This window comes from Leguminivora glycinivorella, chromosome 19 (assembly GCF_023078275.1).
Source record: "Leguminivora glycinivorella isolate SPB_JAAS2020 chromosome 19, LegGlyc_1.1, whole genome shotgun sequence".
Taxonomy (NCBI): domain Eukaryota; kingdom Metazoa; phylum Arthropoda; class Insecta; order Lepidoptera; family Tortricidae; genus Leguminivora; species Leguminivora glycinivorella.
The window spans coordinates 12,235,790-12,256,914 of record NC_062989.1 but is presented as its reverse complement, the minus strand read 5'-3'; the positions used below and the strand labels follow the sequence as shown (position 1 = coordinate 12,256,914).

General features: G+C 40.9%; 1 protein-coding gene across 5 annotated transcripts in view; it reads left to right on the top strand.

The window, feature by feature from the left end:
- Positions 1–21,125, top strand: part of LOC125236829 (clathrin heavy chain) — an 80,629-nt gene that overhangs the window by 21,645 nt on the left and 37,859 nt on the right. For 4 of the 5 annotated variants that reach the window (XM_048143761.1, XM_048143765.1, XM_048143762.1 and 1 more), the window contains 4 exons: positions 3,591–3,845; positions 19,536–19,724; positions 20,255–20,399; positions 20,752–20,861. In XM_048143761.1, coding sequence (XP_047999718.1) covers positions 3,591–3,845; positions 19,536–19,724; positions 20,255–20,399; positions 20,752–20,861 — 699 coding nt within the window. Of the gene's footprint in view, positions 1–3,590; positions 3,846–3,932; positions 4,030–19,535; positions 19,725–20,254; positions 20,400–20,751; positions 20,862–21,125 lie in introns of those variants that run through there. The other variant, XM_048143763.1, reaches the window with a different exon arrangement.

Here is a 21,125-nt window from a genome sequence, read left to right as displayed (position 1 = left end):
CGCAATCATTTTAATAGTACATTACATCAGAGGCCGGGAAAATGAGGATTTCCGGCCAAGTGGGTATATACGGATAGGGATACGAGGCCGGGAATCCGTTTTCACGCCGAGGCATGTATAGTGCTTTTCTCAAACATACAATGAAATAAAAAAAAATGCTCTAAAGGACAATATTTTATAAAAAAAAGTTACTTTGCAGGCCTAGGCCTAAAAAATAATATGAAATCCCTTTACAGTCCTCTCGAGTTGTTGCGCCCAAAAAGCGATACTTCCCAGCCCATTTTAAGGAATGTAAAGACAATATTTCATTGCATATTTGAGAAAATGTCTTTGCCAAAATATCCCCAACTTTTACTACAGCTAAAAATGTGTATTTCTACTACAAAGTTTGTACTTTATTGTACAATTAATTTTCATACCGGAAAAGGAGAACCCTTGCTTATTTGTATCTACTTGACCGATGTTGATGTCACTTTCGATTGACCTTGATAGGTATAGCATATTCTTAAAAATATTTCTACGTATTACGGCCAGGAAAAATATGGACAAAACATTAGGTACAGGCGGTTAAAATATAATGATTACTTTATGTATATACTCGTATATGTATATAATTTTTTTATATGGTTTCGACCGAATCTAGAATCAAAACCTAACCTCCGGTTAAAGAAATATGTTTCTGTCGGACACTAGAATCAAAATGTTTATGTATTTTGTATACAGAAAGGCGTCTTAAAGGGATCATAATATAAAGTCAGCTGCAGAGAAGAGACTTCAAATATGTGTGTCGACATTCGCTTGCCCTTATTCCAGTCATTCGGAAACGGCGCAGCATGTCTTCCTCTTGCGTACCTCTGTATCTCCCGTCATCACATCATTCACGGCCCGGCCACGACATTGGTCTAAGCGCGACAGCGGTGAGCGGCGGCCATACATTGGAGCGAGACACAGTGATCGGACTTTTCATTCGCACGTATGGTCGCGCTTAGACCAATGTCGTGGCCGGGCCGTCACTTGCTTTCTTTTGATATCATCTCCCACGCAATCCTTTTTACCTTTTCCTCTCCCGTTACTTCCTTCCACATTCATTCATAATACCTTTCTCGTCACATGAGTCACATGACTTTCACCCCTTCGCATCACATGACCATAGCATGCTAGGCAATTCGGTCTTACTTTTTCGAATAACTGCATCATCGAATAGCATGTATTCAAATGTTCATATTTACAAGCCAAGGCTAAAAATATCATTACCACATCTGACTCTGAACTTATATTAAATACAAGTACTACAAGTGTCCCTATAAAGTATAGATACTCCCGTATCGATTAGCCTGGCCACGTGGGCGAGAAAATTAGGACAGGTCGTAACAAAAACGCAATTGGACTCTGAAGGGCGATCAGTTACGGCTGGAAGGATTTCTGGTGCTTCGCGATTTGCGACATTTCACTTAATATTGAACATGTTTTATAGAAAATGTTATATCTAGCTTGTTGCTGCTAACAATAATTACAGAAATAATAAAAGTGTATATTGTTTTATGAAAGAAGGTATATTTGAGACTGCTGTGAAATAAATGTATTAATGTAGGCTTAATTGTTATTGTTATATCCTCTGTAAATATTGTTTGTTTACAAAAACCGTAGGTACTTCTTCTTTGTCCTCGCCTTTTCCCGTTACGCGGGGTCGGCTTTCCCAATCTTGAGGCGCCATGAATTTCGCTGATGAGCATCGAAAAACCGTAGGTACTACTCGAAAAAAAAAAAGATAATATGGTTATGGTTATAGTAGGTTCAGTTTATAATAGGTCCTTATTACCCATCTTTCATGGAAAGCCACATTTTTTTTTTTTTTTTTTTCCTCCTTGCGTTGTCCCGGCATTTGCCACGGCTCATGGGAGCCTGGGGTCCGCTTTGACAACTAATCCCAAGATTTGGCGTAGGCACTAGTTTTACGAAAGCGACTGCCATCTGACCTTCCAACCCGGAGGGTAACCAGTAACATTATATTAATATTATTCACTTTAATTTTATCAACAAGGTGCTTGAACTTCCTGAGCTCAAAACTGCCAAAAGTCAATTAACATCAATGTGCGGTTCCGTATTAATTCATACAAAGCGAAATAAACCTACCGAGTCATTAACATTGTCAAATTATCAACACAACGTACATGTCGCCTGTACGTATCTAAAACGATATGTTTTTATAGCCCTTTATGCAAAATAAAATAAGGTGTTTATGACGCCGGCAGCATCAGCAACATCAGCGAGCATCTTTGTTTGTTCAGCTATTTTTGACTACTACGACTACAACCTAAGGGATTTTAGAACAAAGATCAAAAGTAAAGGTTATACTTTTGATCTTTGTTCTAAAATCTGATGCTTAGGTATCTACTTTAAAGAAAATACTTTCTTTTATTTGTGGTTATTTATGACTTTGTTGAGAAGGAATATAATATTTTTAATAATAAATTCATAAAGAGGACCTCACACGAACATGGAACAAAATAATGTCCATTCGTTGTAGGTACTGAAAACATAATATTCTTTTCGGAAATCTCTAAATCTCTATATTATTCTCCTTGAGTCTATTCTTCTAGTATGATTTTTTTATAAGTAAATAAAGAATAAACCGACTGTTGATAACACCTAAGATTACTAGATAAGGAATTTAACTTTACCATTAGTCATACGTTATCAAAATCAACTAAGTACCTATAGTTATTTCATAGTATCCCAATTTTGCATCGTAAAATAACTGGGAATACCTAAACATGGGCATTAATAAAACATGTTTATATCGTAAAAAAGTTAAAATGTGCAGATAACAATTTGGCATTACCCCCAGTTCACAGAAACATTGTATTTGCGTAATGTGTGGGCGAATGTACACAAAAACTTGTATGTACGCAAACAAACAAATACCCAGCCTAGTTATATATGTACTTTTGTGTTTATACGAGTTTGATTAAATACCTCATAATATTCGTAAAGTTCTTCAATTAGAAATAGGTACTCGTAAATCAATAAAAAGAGGATGAACATTGTCTTTGAATAAACATTTCCACGATTGCGAATAAATCCACAGCGATTTGGCAAATAATTCAAGACTCAGATAGGCAGGGCAAGAAGTTGCTTTACTCCCAAGGAGTTTAATGTCACCTCCTATTATTGAGCTGAGGAATAACACATACAATGCAACCGATCGATCGCTTGCAAGTTCTCACACTATCTGATTTATCTGAAAGAGGATCAACATACGGCATATTGATGTCAACCAGTAATAATTACCAAACCCTTTGATTAATAAAAACCGTACATAGAAATTACATAGTACAGCGTCGAGTTTCAATTAGACACTTGAATCTTAACGAACCGTATCTCAATGGGTTACAAAATAGAGTACAGTCAAGTGTAAAAATATGGGTGTACACATCTTACTCAAAAATATGTCATATAGCATCTTAGTCCGGTGTAATAAGAGCGTAGTACCATATTTATGAGACGATTATTTCGATACGTATTTTTGCACTTGACTGTACCAGAGAACCCAATTGAACAATCCATTAAACTAACTGTATTGTCCACAGCCCAAAAGACACTACAGATCTTCAACATCGAGATGAAATCCAAAATGAAGGCCCACACCATGACCGAAGACGTCGTTTTCTGGAAGTGGATATCCCTGAACACACTTGCCTTGGTCACCAAGATGTCAGTGTACCACTGGTCTATGGAGGGCGACTCGACGCCCGTCAAGATGTTCGACCGGCATTCTTCGCTCGCTGACTGCCAGATTATCAACTACAGGACTGATCCGAAGCAGCAGTGGCTTCTGCTTGTGGGTAAGTCTTGCTTAAAACCCTCTGTAGATATCCCTGAACACACTAGTGACAAATATTTCGCACAACTAGTCTGTGGAGGATGATTCCACGCCCGTCAAGATGTTCGACTGGCACTCTTCGCTCGCTGACTGCCAGATTATCAACTACAGGACTGATCCGAAGCAGCAGTGGCTTCTGCTTGTTAGTAAGTCTTACTTTAAACCCTCTGTAGATATCCCTGAACACATTAGTGACAAAGACAAACAGTCAGATACTTGGTAAGGACTGACAATGATTAGATACATTTTAGTGTGTTTTGTCATTCAATTCAAATCAAATCTGTTGAAACCTTATCTCATTGCAAACTGATTTCTCAAAATTATAAAAATACTAGGTCTTGGTCTTATGCATTTTATAAAAAAGTGATCAATTGTCATCGACACACCATAAATTTGGAACTCTTCGAAGTGGGATTGATTCGTCACCAGTCAACAGTCGACGACTAGGTTAATAGCGAAGACTTCCGTCGCATACGGCTGGTTAAATAAACATTGTCACATTCAAACTGTACTCAATACTCGTCGCGACCCGTGAACGAAGTTATGAAATATCTCATTTAACACCTCGCTATCTCTCTTACACATCAGACTTGGCATTATAATTAGAAAGAGAAAGTCGCCATGTCGAGAGATTTGTTAAGCACATTCATATGGTTTCAAGCCACTTTGACCTGTGGTCTACGGGGATTGAATTAGGCTATTGATATCGGGTTATTGACTTAGTAAAGTGAATTATGTCGTCCACCATCTAAAGTGGGTCACTTTAGTAAGTACTAGGAGTTCCCTAACAGGTGTGGCGTCGCTCCTTCCTATTTATATTGTAGAGATGACGAAAATGTGAGGCTAAATGTACGAAACACTAGAGAATTTTAAATATTACTGTCTGTCGGGCCCACTGATTTAAACTTTCTCGATTTTTACACATTATTAAAATTATAAACGGGACTTATTCGTATCGACGTTGGAGGTCAGTTTTATAACTTAGTTATACGCGATGTCTCGTTTGCATTTTTAATTATGCATCGGGGACAGTTTTATCTCTTTGCAAGTCGCCCGCTTCTAAATATAACCGAGATAATTTAAATATATTTTCGGTGAAACATAATCTTTTGTCTATTTTTGGTACAACTAGGGCCTACCAGCGGATAACAATAGGTCACGCATGGTATGTCCTGCATAAATTGACTATTATCGACCCACTCTCAATGGATCACGCAAAAAAGGGGAAACCTGCTTATAAAGTCTCACATAAAAAAGGTAAACACCGACTCCCCTCGTCACTGCGGGTGAATGAAATTCAATTATCTCTTTTACGTCTCCGTTTTTATGTACTTGAGTCATTTTATTTCGTTTCTAACTATGTCAAGAACATCAACTTCTGACACACAATTTTATTAAATATATCCATCTTCACACGAACGTCTACGAGTAAGTAAGTATAGAATTACCTGATGCACGTGTAATATTATCGTATGGTTTCGTCGCAAAAAAAGGTTGGCGAAATATGTTGTAAAAAGTTTAACCCTAAAAAAGGTAAACACCGGCGACCCCCTATATCGTTACGGCGGGCGAATGAAAGTCAGCTAATCTGAGCTATCTCTCTTATGTGTTGGTTTTTTGTTCTATGTACTTAAAAGTAGTTTTATTTCGCTTCTATGTCAAGAAAATCGACTTTTAATACAAAATTTTGGAACTAAATATACTGAACTGTCACCGCTAACATCAGAATAACATCGCCCTCTTGACAATCTAAATATGTAGGTATATGTAATATGTATATATATAAAAGAAGAAAGACAAGACATATCAACGCACAGCCGAAACCGCTGGTCCTAGAGATTCCTAATTTGGCATGTAGGTTCCTTATAAGGTGTAGAGGAACACTAAGAAAGGATTTTTCAAAATTCACATCCTAAGGGGGTGAAATGGGGGTCCAAAGTTCAAGATTACTTTTAGTATGCGGGCGAAGCCGCAGGAAAAAACTAGTAGTCATATTTTTATGGGCAGGCTTTTAAAAAGGTTGTGGGAACCTGCTTTCAAAACTATAACCCTAAAAAAGGTAAACACTAGCTCCCCCTATATCGTCACGGCGGCTGAATGAAAGTCAATTATCTCTTTCACGCCTGGGAGCACATTACTTTGTGCGCCGTTTTGAAACTTGGTAAAAATAGCAGGATGTTGTTACGGTGTACAGTCAGCGCGATTTAATTGCGATACGATTGTGACACACCAATGGTAAGGGTATTCCGTCGCTTTTGCATTTTCGTCGAAGTCTTATCAGAATTTCACTTGCCAATCAAAATTTCGCATATGATATTACTTTATTAACCAACGTTCGGCGGTTCATTATGATAGCGATTTACTTAGTAGATTTATTAAGTAGGTATGGATGGCAGTAGGATTAGCCACGTATTGAACGCATAGATATTCATATAAATTTTAAACAATATCAACGCCTTCATTTACTTATAGAACTCTGACAAAATGGGATAAAGACGATTTAATCACTTGCTCAAAGCACCCAGTCATCTATAATATTTCTAACAACCTAATCAACCTATGCAAAACTGATATAGTACCTGTTTTGGAAGCTTTACCGCGTTTATGAATAGAAGATAACACTACTAACTTAAATCGCCTGCCTTGTAACAGCATTTTAGCCAGATTTACTCCATCTTCGCATGGCAGCGTAATCTGAAAGTCGGAAACGATCGAATACATAAACAAAACACTAACGAATAATCACAAAGATGATAAATACGGTTGACCAGTATACGTTGATCTCTATTTAAACAAATATGGCTGGAATGGCGAGGTCTTCCTATAGTAGGAGTTGATGTATTGGGTTCAAAACGGTTTGTGAATGAAAGGCAAGTTGCCAGCCAAGTTTGGGCGAATCTGATGGCAATGCACGGGCTGAATTGAATAACAGATTTGCGAAGAGTTGAACGTTTACAAACACCAGTTTAATTAGAGCCCCGAGCACTACTGCAATGCGGTTTCTGAGAGATATTATAAACTGGTTAAGAGGGGGTAGAGTAGGGAGAATTTTCAGAATCTGTCAAATTACCCCATTACACACACAAACACCCTTCACTCACACTACCTCAATTTACTGTGAAAGGTCAGTGACCCTTAATTTTTTTCAAGAGTGTTATTTTGAGTTTGTAGTCAACTACTGACCTCCTTTGAGAAATTAAAACTGTAAAAAAGGTAGCATACAAGAAGACAGAGAAAAAATACGCATCATCTAGCTTTCCTTCTCTGTTCATGTCTCATGTGACTTAAATTTACCTAAATATGTAGATAACGTTCCTTATTCAATTGATTGTTTATCTAGGTGTATTTCAAATTACTTTGCACTTTTTTGCGTTACTTTTCTATACTTAGATTAAAAATCGTCAGCCTGCCTATCCCCGCAAACATTATTCAAAGACGTGTGTGAAGGGCTAAAGGCCGATACCTCCAGGCAGACAATTATGGTCGCGTGATAAATGATAAAACATCAGCCCTATCACACTATTTGTAAGTGCGATAGGGACGGCCCGATGTTATACCATTTATCGCGCGACCATGATTGCCCTGCCGGTCTTCGGACGCCTGTGCTGTGCATTACGTATATGCGGGGTGTATTAAAGACTAACAGATAGGTACTTTATTCTTTTTGGTCGTTAGGTTTTTTATCAATTTATCATTTATTTTGATACAAAAATAAAGTATGTGTATAAAATAAAAACCTAATGAATAGAGTACAGCTAGCAGCAGTCATGTCAGAGACACAAAGAAAGACAGGGAATATCGACGCATAATATATTTTATCTTATCCAATACTGCCATCGCCATCTGCATCAGACTCTTGATCTTACCCAATTTCCGAGTCCCTTCTCTTAATTTCAGTTCCTTGAGTTGAAAATGTTGAAACTCATACTAAGTATTAAATAAACCACAAATACATATAAAAATCACAATATAATTTTAAATTATGGCTTAGGCCCTGTACCAGTTGCAGTCGCCACGTCTGTAAAGCCCCTTGTAGTTTCTTTTAAATGGCTAAATACCTAGATGTCATGTCATACACATCTGTGATGTAACTGAAAATTAAAAAACATCGCTCAGAGATAAGGTTCAAATTAGCATGGCAAAAAATACAGTGCAGTCAAAATACCATCAAAATACGAAAAAGCATATGTCAATGTCAATATCACTGCCGTATGCCGTATTTCAGGCCATAAGGGCTGTTTTCTCAAATATGAAAAAATCTCAAAAGCAGAACTTTAAATAGTATTTTATGCAACAGGCGTTTAAAGGAGATCAAAAAAGATGAGTGGCGTGGGCAACAATTTGAGGCGAAGCCGAAAATTGTTATTAAGACGCCACGAGTATTTTTTGACTCAGTTGAACACCGTTGCATACAATACTTTTTCTACGACCATGCACTTAGTTTTTAATAGGTTTCTTGAATAACTTTCGTGAAATTCACACTGTTTCCTGTATTTTGACGCAAAGGTTTGCACTGTCAGCTCAGCTGCCCAAAGCCTTCCCGCGCACGCGCGCCGCATCGTTATAAGGCGTTGCCATGGTTACAGAGCCAAACAATGCGTTTTCAGTTTTTTCGATACTGCGCACATGCGCGGAAAGCCGGCGGACACTGGCTTTGGGGAATAGACTTTTATGTAGGGTTTTAAAGATCTATGCACGACCCTGTAAATGACGAATAATAGTTCGGGAGTAGAAAAAAGACTTTCTAGGAAAATTATTTTGAACTTGATAGGTAGAACAATTTTTAAAAGTTGTACAAAAAAAATCTGAACTAAGTTTGTAACTATATGAAAAGCATTTTTTATCTTAGATTGCATATTTTATATGCATATTATCGTAACGCATTTTCTTTCAAATAAAAAGAGAATTATTAGAATAGGTTGACGGTGTCTACCGTAAACTGGGGTTACATTGACCAATTTGGGATTTAAACTTCTCTAGCTTCTACATTTAATGGGTATTTTTACCCATTAAATGTAGGAGTTAGAGAAGTATAAATTCCAAAATTGGTCAACGTAACGTAACTAAGGAAGAAAAAAAATGGGACCATCAACTTTTTTAGTCTTTTCCTGCTAAAAATCTAAAAAGGTAACAAAATAAGTGATATCAGGATTATTGTTTTCTGTCACGATGCCTGCACGTATGAAATGTTTATTTTTAACCCAGTGGTTGACTGGTAGAGAATGCCTTAAGGCATTATGTCCACCATTTGTACTTATTTTTTTATGTGCAATAAGGAATAAATAAATAAAATAATGTACGCAGAAAAAAAACGATATGATCAAACATAAACTGACATTGGGGTTACTTTGATACACTATATATTTTTTTTAATGATAATCGAATGTAATCCCTTATAAAAATATTTTATGTCAAGAAAAGATTTAAAAAAATGGTTCGCAGTCAAATATTACAACTCTTTAACGCTACCAACTTTATTTGCAATTATTTCAATATTTATCACAATAAGCGATCAAATTATCAGCCTCAACAAGTACCGTGACAAAATCAGACAATAATTAACTATGTCTTATTATGGTCAATGTTACCCCATGCAAGTGATCAAAGACACCCCACAGAGTAAATCATTAGTAGTAAATACCTAGTTTGACTTTATGATACAAAATTCAATACAATGGTATAGCTAAACACATTTCTGGCAACCTAATATTCACTGTGAACCTTTTACTTTAATACCCACTACGTTAGTTTAGAAGTTTATTTAAACATGAAAAATAGCAACAAACTATGCTTATATTTTGACACGTTATCCGCACTGCCCACGACCATACTTACTTATTCACCGCGTCAGAGCACCATCTAACTATAAAGGTTGGTTAAGGGTTATCATAATATGTGTAGATTTCATTACCGACCACTCATAACATATTAAATCCTTATTTTTTGGTAAAATAATTATAATACGCTCGTGACAGGTCATATTTTGTTCGCAATCCGAAAGAGTCAACCCTTTTCCCTATTCACCCCCTTCCCGACCCTATTCACTCCAACGTTAGGGTGAGCGAAAATTACTAAATAAAACGACATATTTTTAAAGACAAACCGAAGTTCACACTGCCGGAAGATTTTTTGTGTAAAAAATTAGCACGGCACATATAAAAAAACTGCTATCGACGTTCAAAAGTCGGTTTTGGCCCTATTCACCATAAATTACGTTAGTTATACCCGTTCCGACCCCATGAACCCAAAATCTTCAGAAAACGATGTACTATGTAGCCCAATTTTATTTGGTATTTTGGAGGTAACTAGTAAAAATAATTTAGTTTTACAATTTTTTAACCTGGCCTGGTGGCCTAGTGGTAATAACGTTAGCTGCGTAAGCTGAAGACCCGGGTTCGATTCCCGGCTCAGCCACCGTGGGCCTTGTCGTTTTTTCTTTCGTGTATGATATCTATTTCAATATATGTATGTATGTGAACACTTTATTGTACATAAGACAAGTTAGGACATAAAAATACAGTATAGTTATGATGTACAAAGGCGAACTTATCCCTATAAGGGATTTCTTCCAACCTTTGAGCGAATTGAAAATTTATTATTTATATAAACTTGAAAAAGAACAAATCAAAAATGATTCAATAAAATAATTTTATTTCTTCCCTAGTTGTATAGTTTCATACTTATGATTTTTATTTTAAAGTAATCCGTCTATATTATAGCAAGCAACCATGGGTGATTTTTGCGGACTTAAGTAGAAACGTGGAGGTAGACAGAATTGTGATTAACATTTCTAAGTGTTAATTTCTTGTATCTAGTCTAACTACGAAGCAATACATTGACGTATAAATTGCGTCCATATACAGAGAGGTCATTCATAAAAATACCACTTTAGGTAAGTTATATATATTTTATACAATGTGACAAGCATTGACCACACATCCCAATTCACCCCTCTTCCGACCCTAATCAGCCCCTTCGTAAACCTATTCACCCCTTTTGCGACCCGATTCCCCCCATTCCTGATCCCATTCACCCCTCAGGCCGCGGATATTTATTCATCCCGTAAAAATTCCGCAACACAGTTGCATCGCTTTCTTCATGAAAACCATTATAAAAATGAAAAAATGTCTTATGATTTTCTGTTATACATAAACTTTAGAAGTGTATACACATTCAAAAGGATAATGAACGATTAAAATGAATAAAAATCCAATAAATTTGAACGTCAACTTTGACAGACATGAAACTGTAAATAAAAATGTGTGGCTTGCACATTTTCACTGTAATTTTAAATATGTAACACATTTTTTTTTAGTAACATATTGTGTATAATACTTTTCACTCAACAGATAACTGTTATTGGCCTAAGACTATGTAAAAATACCTATGTAAGTTGAATATTTACGGCTGTTGTCCTAAATACCAATAATAATAATAAAAAAAACATAATATATTATTTTCCTACTTTGATTGCGGAAAATAGAAGGAATATGTCAAGAAATATAATAACATTATATACCCCCGGAACCCTTTTCACCCCAAATTACGGTATTTATTAAATTGCCATTATGTAAAATGTCGGAAACTACGGAACCCTACACTGACGCGCTCTTGGTCGATTTTTCTTCTTAATGCTATATAAGAGATAATAAAAACCGGCCAAGAGCGTGTCGGGCCACGCTCAGTGTAGGGTTCCGTAGGTTTCCGTATTTTTCTCAAAAACTACTGAACTTATCAAGTTCAAAACAATTTTCCTAGAAAGTCTGTATAAAGTTCTACTTTTGTGATTTTTTTCATATTTTTTAACCTTATGGTTCAAAAGTTAGAGGGGGGGGGGACGCACTTTTTTTTCCTTTAGGAGCGATTATTTCCGAAAATATTAATATTAGCAAAAAACGATGTTAGTAAACCCTTATTCATTTTTAAATACCTATTCAGCGACATATCACACGTTGGGGTTGGAATGAAAAAAAAAATCAGCCCCCACTTTACATGTAGGGGGGGTACCCTAATAAAACATTTTTTTCCATTTTTTATTTTTGCACTTTGTCGGCGTGATTGATATACATATTGGTACCAAATTTCAGCTTTCTAGTGCAAACGGTTACTGAGATTATCCGCGGACGGACGGACGGACGGACGGACGGACGGACGGACGGACGGACAGACAGACATGGCGAAACTATAAGGGTTCCTAGTTGACTACGGAACCCTAAAAATTACACCTCCCAATTTATAATAAGTTTTTTTTGTAAAAAAAATATTTATTGCTCTCCGAGACATTTCTAAAAACCCCTGACTCAATGGGGATACGACGTTTCATAAAAGAGTTCCTATGATCACCTTTCTGCTCCATCATCAGATTAGCTCCATGATACCATAATATTGCATTGTCACTTGATTTACATATGTGTGCAAAATTTCAGCTCAATTGGAAACCGGAAAGTGGGTCAAATTTAGCTTCTACGTTTTGACTCAAACTAACATACCTACTAACAAGGCAAGTTGAATAAAAGCTTGTACCTATAAAGGCTTCTGATACTAGATTTGCAATAAGTTTACTTGTCATAATTTAAGAACAGATGAGACAGACATATCCAATGACACAAGTCTATACCGTTTTCGTGAACTGTCAAATCACCTCATACAATTTACGGCTGTAAGGCAACCAGGTATGGTTTATTATTGCACTTTAATTACATATTAATGATTTCTAGCCCGTAAGATATATATTTGCTTTAACAATGTATAGATATTTATGCGGGTGAGAGCGTAATTTAGGTTTTTATAAAGAATCAAATATTTTTAAGCGACCCGATCAGATATGTATGCGGATAAGGACCCTCCCACATCTACCGTCTTGCGATCGTAGCGTCGGGCCAACTGTATGGCTAAGCCGCGCTGACGCGGCGTCTTTTTCCATACAGTTAGCACGACGCTATACGCTCGCGAGACGCTAGAAAGAGAGACGATGTTTTTGCCGGTCACGGAGCATCACAAATTTTTGCCGGGAACATGTCGTCATATACTTATGGCCCCCTATAGAAAATCAGATATTTTTGCACGGCTGTTCATAGTCATTTATGCTGGTCACCAGCTGGTGTTCCATGAATATTTGGTCTAGTTGAGTGGAGAAGTGCCATTCAAAACAAGCGCTTTGTAAACAACGATGTATTTAGGTGATTTATAATTATTATTGTTTTCAACTTACGGTTACGTGTTCGCAGTATGCAGAGAGTAAATCTTTAATGAAATTGAGTCATTTTTTTTATATACACAATTAAATTTGAACCAGAAGCACTATACCTATACCCGCTCGCATTCCCCTTTTTTCTATTCTAAGTAAGAATCGATTAATACGTATCTGAATATGTATGAATAAATTAAATTGTAATTGTTTACATACAACCTGTGAAGTTTGGTTGACAAAATTTGACGTAGGTACTGTCATATATATTTTTAAAATGACGTACTCTTAATACCAGCGTAATGAAAATGTATTCCAATGAGTAAAACAAAACATGAAACTTTTTTCAATTTAACCGAACTAGAATGAAATCATTTATACTCATTCGGTTGTGTTCGTTATTTTCTTTAATAATGTGATATATTTTTATTTATTTTTTATGCACAAGCCATGCACCTTTAAATTTTAAATGAGATTGGATCTCCACCTGACATATTTGATTTACCCTATTTATTTTGAGCACAGTTTTACACTGGTATGGTTTTTCGTGTACGTACACTATTTTCTGTCAAAATATTTGTCAAATTTAATTGTCAACGCGGAGCGACCGGCGACACGTCTGCCTCCGATGAGCCGCTCACGGCATCTAATCGAAAGGAGAATTCTGACAGCAATGGCGAATGTATGGAAATTTTACGATAGTTTAAATTTAAGGTAAAATTTCTTTTGTAGATGTAGATGTAGTGTAGGGACGCCTGGCCGGATACAGGCGGGCTGTCGATCGCTGGTGCGTTCATTCAGCCCAATTCCCTGGAGTTGGAGCTGCAGGTTACTGTCCCGGCTGCCCTCCCACACTTCTCTCCTCAAATCTTCTTGTTTTCCTGCAGAACAGAAGGACATCTTTAAGTTTGACATCCTTGAGTTCATCTTCTCCCAGATTGTCTCTACCGAATGTGTCATGTCGCGGTGCCGCATACATGACACATTCTGCTAGTAGGTGCAAGCTAGTCTCCTCCTTACCACAGTGTGGACAGGATTCGTCACTACTGATACCTATTATCTTCATATGTCTGTTAAGGGTGTTGTGTCCCGTTATGATACCGGTCAACATTCTTAGACTGTTCTTACCTAGTTTCAGAAGATACTTAGTTCTCCTTTGGTCTCTACCTTCTATCATCATCTTCGTTTGTCTACAACTGGTCTCTCTTTCCCAGGCTCTTTGTGCTTCCATCTCTTTTATCCTCTCAATGACTCCTTTCGTGACGTCAGCTGACATAGGCAGAGCCGGTTCCGGACCCAAGAATTCCGTCTCCGCCCCCGCCCTTGCCAACTCGTCCGCTTTCTCATTACCTGTGACTCCCTGGTGTCCCGGTACCCACGCAACCGTTACACTTCTATGCTTGCCTATCGAGTTTAGCTCTTCCCTGCATTCTCTCACCAGGGACGAGGTCACCGATATTCTCTTCAGAGCCTTTAGCGCCGCTTGACTGTCGGTGTATATTACCACGGCTCCATCTTGTTTGTCGCTTTCTTTTAATATACGTGCACAGCGCGCTATGGCACATACCTCTGCTTGGAACACGCTAGTGTATCTCCCTAGTGGTATCGACACCTTTTCTCCTAGTTTCGGGATTACTATTCCCGCCCCTGCTAGCTTTGTAGAGCTTCTCCTAGAGCCATCTGTGAAGCATATAGTCGTTGGGTGCACGACCTCTACCTTCCAGTTGTCTCTTTCTCCTATATGTACCCTATACTTCTTATCGAAAATCTCCTCCTCTTTATGAGGTCATTATTGACCATCAGCATTTCTAGTTTTGATAGTGCCTCTCTTTGTATCAGTGCGTGTCTCTTGTCCACACAACTTCCTCTCCATTCCTTGCATGCTTTCATTCTGTACCACTGTTCCATGGCTCTCTTCTCTGCCTCAATCCAGAGGGGCTTTAAGCCTATCAGCACCTCCATAGCATGTGTCGGGGTGGTTCTCATTGCCCCCGTCATCATGAGGCAAGCTAATCTTTGTACTTTTGTCAGATTCTTCCGATATTCTCCAATATGGGTCCTGTGCCACCAGATCACCGCCCCATATAGCACCCTGGGTAGGATAATGGCTTTATAAATCCAGTGGATCATACTCGGCTTCAGTCCCCAGTTCTTCCCTACTGCCCTTTTACATTGGTACAGCGTTCTTATGGCCTTAGCCGTCTGCTCTCTGATATGAGTCCTGTATCTAAGCGAACTGTCAAGAGTAATGCCCAGATATTTGAACTCGTCTACCATTTCTAGTTCTACACCCTCTATTTTTATGGGTTCCAGCTCTTTTTCCTCTTGTTAGTGAATAACACCAGCTTAGTTTTTGACGGATTGAGATCCAGTCCTCTCCCTCTGCACCATCCCAGTACCTGTCTGAGACCTCTTACCATTATGTTCCTCATGACACTGAGGACCATGCCTCTCACCAGTAGTACTCCGTCATCAGAGTAGGCCTGCATGTACAGGCCTCCCCTGTTGAGTTCTCTTACCATAGAGTCCAGAAGTAGGCACCACATCAAGGGTGACAAGCAGCCTCCCTGCGGGAACCCCCTCCTGGGACTAATCGTCTTTGTTATACCTCCCAACTCCGCCGTTATAGACCTGCACCTTAGCATACTGCCTATCCACTGCGCTAATGTCGGTCGGATGCCTTCTCTCACCAGACTCTCCTCCACGGCTTGGAAGGTAGCCCTGTCAAAGGCCCCCTCCACGTCGAAGAAGCAGCCTAGAGCGTACTGTTTTGATTCTAAGGCCCTTTCCACCCTCACAGCTAGGTTGTGAAGAGCCGTCTCCGTTGACTTCCCAGCCATATATGCATGCTGATTCCCGTGAAGCGGGTCTCCACTGCCGTTGACCTTCTCTCTTATATGCTTGTCTATCACCTTCTCTAGGGTTTTTAGGACAAAAGACGATAGACTTATGCTTCTAAATGATTTTACCTCTTGGTATGATTTCTTGCCTGGTTTAGGTAGGAAAACCGCCCTTACCTCTCTCCACACCTTTGGTATGTGTCTGAGAGCGATACTTGCCCTGTACAGTTCCAGTAGGTCATCTTTTATATGCTCATACCCTTTCTGCAGTAGTACCGGTAGGACCCCGTCCGGGCCCGCAGACTTGAAGGTGCAAAGGAGAAGAGCGCCCACTCCATCCTGCTCTCCTCCACCACTTCCGCCGCTCCTCCCCAGTCGGCCTCCCCCGGCTTACCTGCTCATCTATCTCTGTCACCTCCTCACAGCCCGGAAAATGTGTGCTCAGCATTGTACTCAGTACCCTCTCCGGCTCTGTGATTAGGTCACCGTCTACTCTTAGGCTCCCCAGTTGGCACGCCCGGTCACCAGCTAATAGCTTTACCACCCTCGCACCTTCTGAGTAACTGTCAATGTCTTCTGTAAATCTTCTCCAGCCCTCCTGTCTAGCTCTCTCTCTTAGTCTGGTATACTTATTTCTGACCTCTCTATACTCGTCCCAACTATGAGTGTCGCCTTTCTTTACCGCCACCCTCATAGCCTTGCGAACCTTCTTCCTTACCTTCTGTAATTCTCTGCTCCACCATGGCTGTCCTTTACCTGCCTGTACGAGTTTCTCTGGACATGCCTTGTGGTATGCTGCTGTTACTAACTCCTTCAGCCTGAGTGCTCCTTTGTCCAGGTCGTCTATACTTTCGTACCTACCACCCGAGACGGAAGTCCTCTTTAGCTCCTCTCCGAACTTCGTCCAGTCTGTTTTGCGTGGATTTCTTACCTTCATCTTTTCTACCCGACAATCAATGCTGTAGAGTATCCTTCGGTGGTCAGACATGCTGTCCTCCTCGTCCACCCTCCAACATTTTACCTTGCCTGATATCTCTCTCGATGCTACAGTGATGTCCAGCACTTCTCTCCTCGCCCTTGTTATAAACGTCGGTGTATCACCTGTGTTTATAATTTCCAGGTCATTGCTTATTATGAATTCTAATAGAGATTCCCCCTTTCGTTGGTGTCGGTGCTACCCCACACCTCATGATGTGAGTTAGCATCGCAACCAACTATCAGGGGTATATTCCTACCTCTATACCTCAGAACCGTCTCTTCCAATTCCTTTGTAGGTGTCTCTACGTCGCCCGGCTGATAGCAGGACGCCAGCGCCACCTTGCATCTCTTCCCTTCGTCATTGATGAAGTAGGTCTCCACCACGACAAGGTCTCTGCAACACATGGTCATGAAACATCCCATATTTCTCACATTATTACTCACATATATGCATGCTCTAGGAGGTAGCTCACCATTTCCCTCATAGTACAGAGCTCCCCCCAGATGTCCCAGGCCTGCCACCCGGTTCCTCCATGCATAAGGTTCTTGCAGCAGTGCTATTTCAACTTTGGCCCTCCTAACATATTGTCCTAGCTCAGACATTGCGTCCTTGCAGTGTTGGAGGTTTACTTGGCATATGTTTGTGTGTGTGTTTGTGTGTAGGTGCTTGTGTAGTGTTCTTTGTGTGTTCATAGTGATAGTTGTGTGTAGTGTTGTTGTCCCCGGACTGTTACTCGGAGAGCTCGCCCCCGTCGACGACGTCCATACCCTCCTTCTCCTCCGTATTGACGCCGCTCGGTGCCGTGCCCTCCTTTCTCAGTTCGGGTTCTTCATTGTTAGGTTCTGAGGGTTGTTGAGTGATGTTGGCCCTCAAAATCCTAACTCTCACACTGGTGGCGGAGAAGTCCATGACCTTCGTCTTCTCTTCGCCCCAGATCTCCTCTACTCCATCCGGGACCAAAAAGGTCAACCGGGTACCTAACTCTAGAGCATCCCTGCCCGCAGCCTTCCACTCCAGGAATTTGAGATCCCGGCGATCCGGATTCTGAGCGTAAAGGAATTCCTTTACATACTCCGTATCCGCATCACCCGGAACCCAAACTTGCACCCTAGTCTGCTCCAGCTTACGCACGATGATTCGGTGTCCGTCCAGCACCCCGAAGTCCTGACCTAGCAGCCAGTCCCTAGACTCCGTCGACTTTGGTGTCACAAGGAAAAATCCTTCCGACACCAAACCCGACGCAGCGAACCTTGGTGCTACTACGCCTGGCTCCCCCGTACTACCTGCAGGACGACCACCTCTATCAACTGCGTAAGCTTCTTCCTGATGAGCTTCGCCAGAGCCTCATCCACCGGAGCCCCATCCTCACGACCGACAGCCACAGCCAGACCTCGGTTCGCCCTAGCGACGTTCCGTGGTCCATCTGCAGCCGCCCTGCCCTGATTCTGGCGCTTCGCCGGAGGACGCTCCGAACGACCCTCATCAGTACTCTGCCTCTTCATCTTGAGGCCGCGTTTGCTCGGGCCAGGTTTGGCGTCCCCCTTAAATTCCACCACCGGAACGCCACCCCTTTCCCCATCAATCGCAGCTTTTCTCCTCAGAACCTTAGCCTTCTTTTTCTGGGCCTTAGACTGATACTTATAGAACGGCCCGTTCTCCGCAGGTGTGGCCTCCCTTTCGGTTACCCCCCTCTTCGGTGAACGCAGCAGCTCCGCTTCTTCACTTAGCGACAGGCCTTCCAGTTGTAGGACATCCGGAGTACCCTGCCCAGTTCTTCTCTGTAGACTGCTCTGCTCCTCACCGGAACTCGGTAGCCCACTCTCTACAGCGATCGGGGGTCCGTCAGCAGACTTCCCGCCCTCACGCTCTTCTACCCTTTCGGGTCTCTTCGCCGCTGACGCGGTGTTGGTTTTAGATTTGTTGTTTTGTATAAAAGAATTCTCCATATTTGTATCTATAAAAGGTGCTATTTCAGCGTGGTGAGACTAAAACTAGGGGTAGCTGCAGAGCTCCCATACAGACCCCAGCTAAATTTACTCCTACGACAGTGGCGCCACCCCCCTGCGCATAGTCGTTAACGACAGCGATTGTGCTGAGTAGGCTCGCAAGCATGGTAAGATAGCTCCTGTGTTGCCTGTTGTGGCGGGAATGTGCGCGTAGGCTCACCCCTAGGAACCCGCTCATGGGCTCCCGGGGCTAGCACTTGCACACATATACCCCACCACTCCAGTCGACAGGTCAGAGTAGAAGTGTTTCACCCCTAGGGTATCTCTCCCCGACACCCCGGGGTTCCGCGACAACCACCCCTCCCCGCCAAACCAGACACAACACAGGTCCTATCCCCTCCCCCCTCTCCCGCTTGCGAGCCCAATCAGCACCACCCCCCGCTGCCCACAGCCGGCTGTGAGGGTCCTCGGCACGTCCTCCCACCTTGACCCTGGGGGTTTTGGGGCGAGTTGCCATGACGGGTTACCCCGAGACGACAAAACGACCATTGCACTCCTCATTATAGTCGGGCTTGTGACCGACTCCTTCAATTTGTTGGTACCATGGATGAATGATACTCGAAGGAGGCTGAGTTAATTTAATGATGATCAAAACATTATAGATATATAGTTTTTTTTAATACACTTTATTATTCCACAGGTATCTCCGCCCAGCAGAACCGCGTGGTAGGCGCCATGCAGCTCTACTCTGTAGAGCGCAAGTGCTCCCAGCCCATCGAGGGTCATGCCGCCTCCTTCGCCACCTTCAAGGCCGAAGGCAACGCTGAACCTTCGACGCTCTTCTGTTTCGCCGTGAGGACTGCTCAGGGCGGCAAACTCCATGTCATTGGTGAGTTGACAAGTCCATCTATTTTTTAACCCCCGCGACGCAACGGGGTGTTATACGTTTGACGTGTCTGTCTGTGGCATCGTAGCTCCCGAACGGATGAACCGATTTAGAATTATTATTTTTTTGTTTGAAAATGAGTTAGTCGGGAGTGTTCTTAGCCATGTTTCATGAAAATCGGTCCACTATGTCGCGGTCGGGGGTTTTTCAAAATTTTAATTTTGTGGTTATGTCCTCAATCCTCAACGTATATTAACTGAACTGATATTCGAAATAGCCACTAGCCAGGCAGTATCATTAAATGTTTGCTTGCCTTGCAAATATCGGAACATAAGATGACATCACGCAAGCTGAACTTAGTCTAATGATTCTTGGAGTATTACTACGGTCGACAATTTTGCGACGCATTTGGTTTTCAGCAATGTTTGAACAAAAAAATGTTGAGCAATTCGTCCCGTATACGCACATATTTAATTTGAAACTTGGACGGTATTTTTCTAGACAACATACTCATTTTATTTTTTTCCAAACAGAGGTTGGGCAGACACCAGCAGGCAACCAGCCCTTCCCGAAGAAGGCTGTGGACGTGTTCTTCCCGGCCGAAGCGCAGAATGACTTCCCAGTCGCTATGCAGGTCTCCCCCAAATATGACGTCATCTATCTCATCACCAAATACGGGTAAGCCAACATTTTGTTTCTACCTAACATTATAAGATGTACATTTAGTTTTATAACTTTTATAAGGCCGATTGAGGTACTGGCTTCACTAAAAGCTAGTAATATCGCAATGCTCATGCGAGTTTCCGCAACGTCTAAATCAGCCTTTTATAACATAATTCTAATCGCCATTTTGTTTTACCAATAAACTCATCATTCGTTTTATTTGCTCCTCCGTAAATATCTTATTTCTTTGAAGTCCGGTTTTGTTTGCATTTGCGACCTAAATATTAAAGGAAATTAGTTTGCCTCATTTTAAAGATCTTTTAAAAATATTAACTGAATGTAATAAGTTTATTTTTGTGGTTCCCAGGTACATCCACATGTACGACATCGAAACTGGGACATGTATCTACATGAACCGCATCTCCTCGGATACCATCTTTGTGACGGCTCCCCATGAGGCCACTGGCGGCATCATTGGTAAGTCTAGATTATTACTAAAAATTACTTGGTGCAGAAGCAAGGAAATCGAAAGACATTATTATCTTTTCTATATCGCACCAAGGTGCAAGACGATGGTTTCGTTGTTACCAAATTAAAATGGAGTTGGACGGGACATGTTGCTAGGCAGAGTGATCGCAGGTGGACTAAAATGCTAACGGAATGGTGGCCGCTTACAAAACGTCAAAGGCATCCGTTGGCTCGTTGGGTCGACTGCATCCGGAAAATTGCTGGTCACAATCA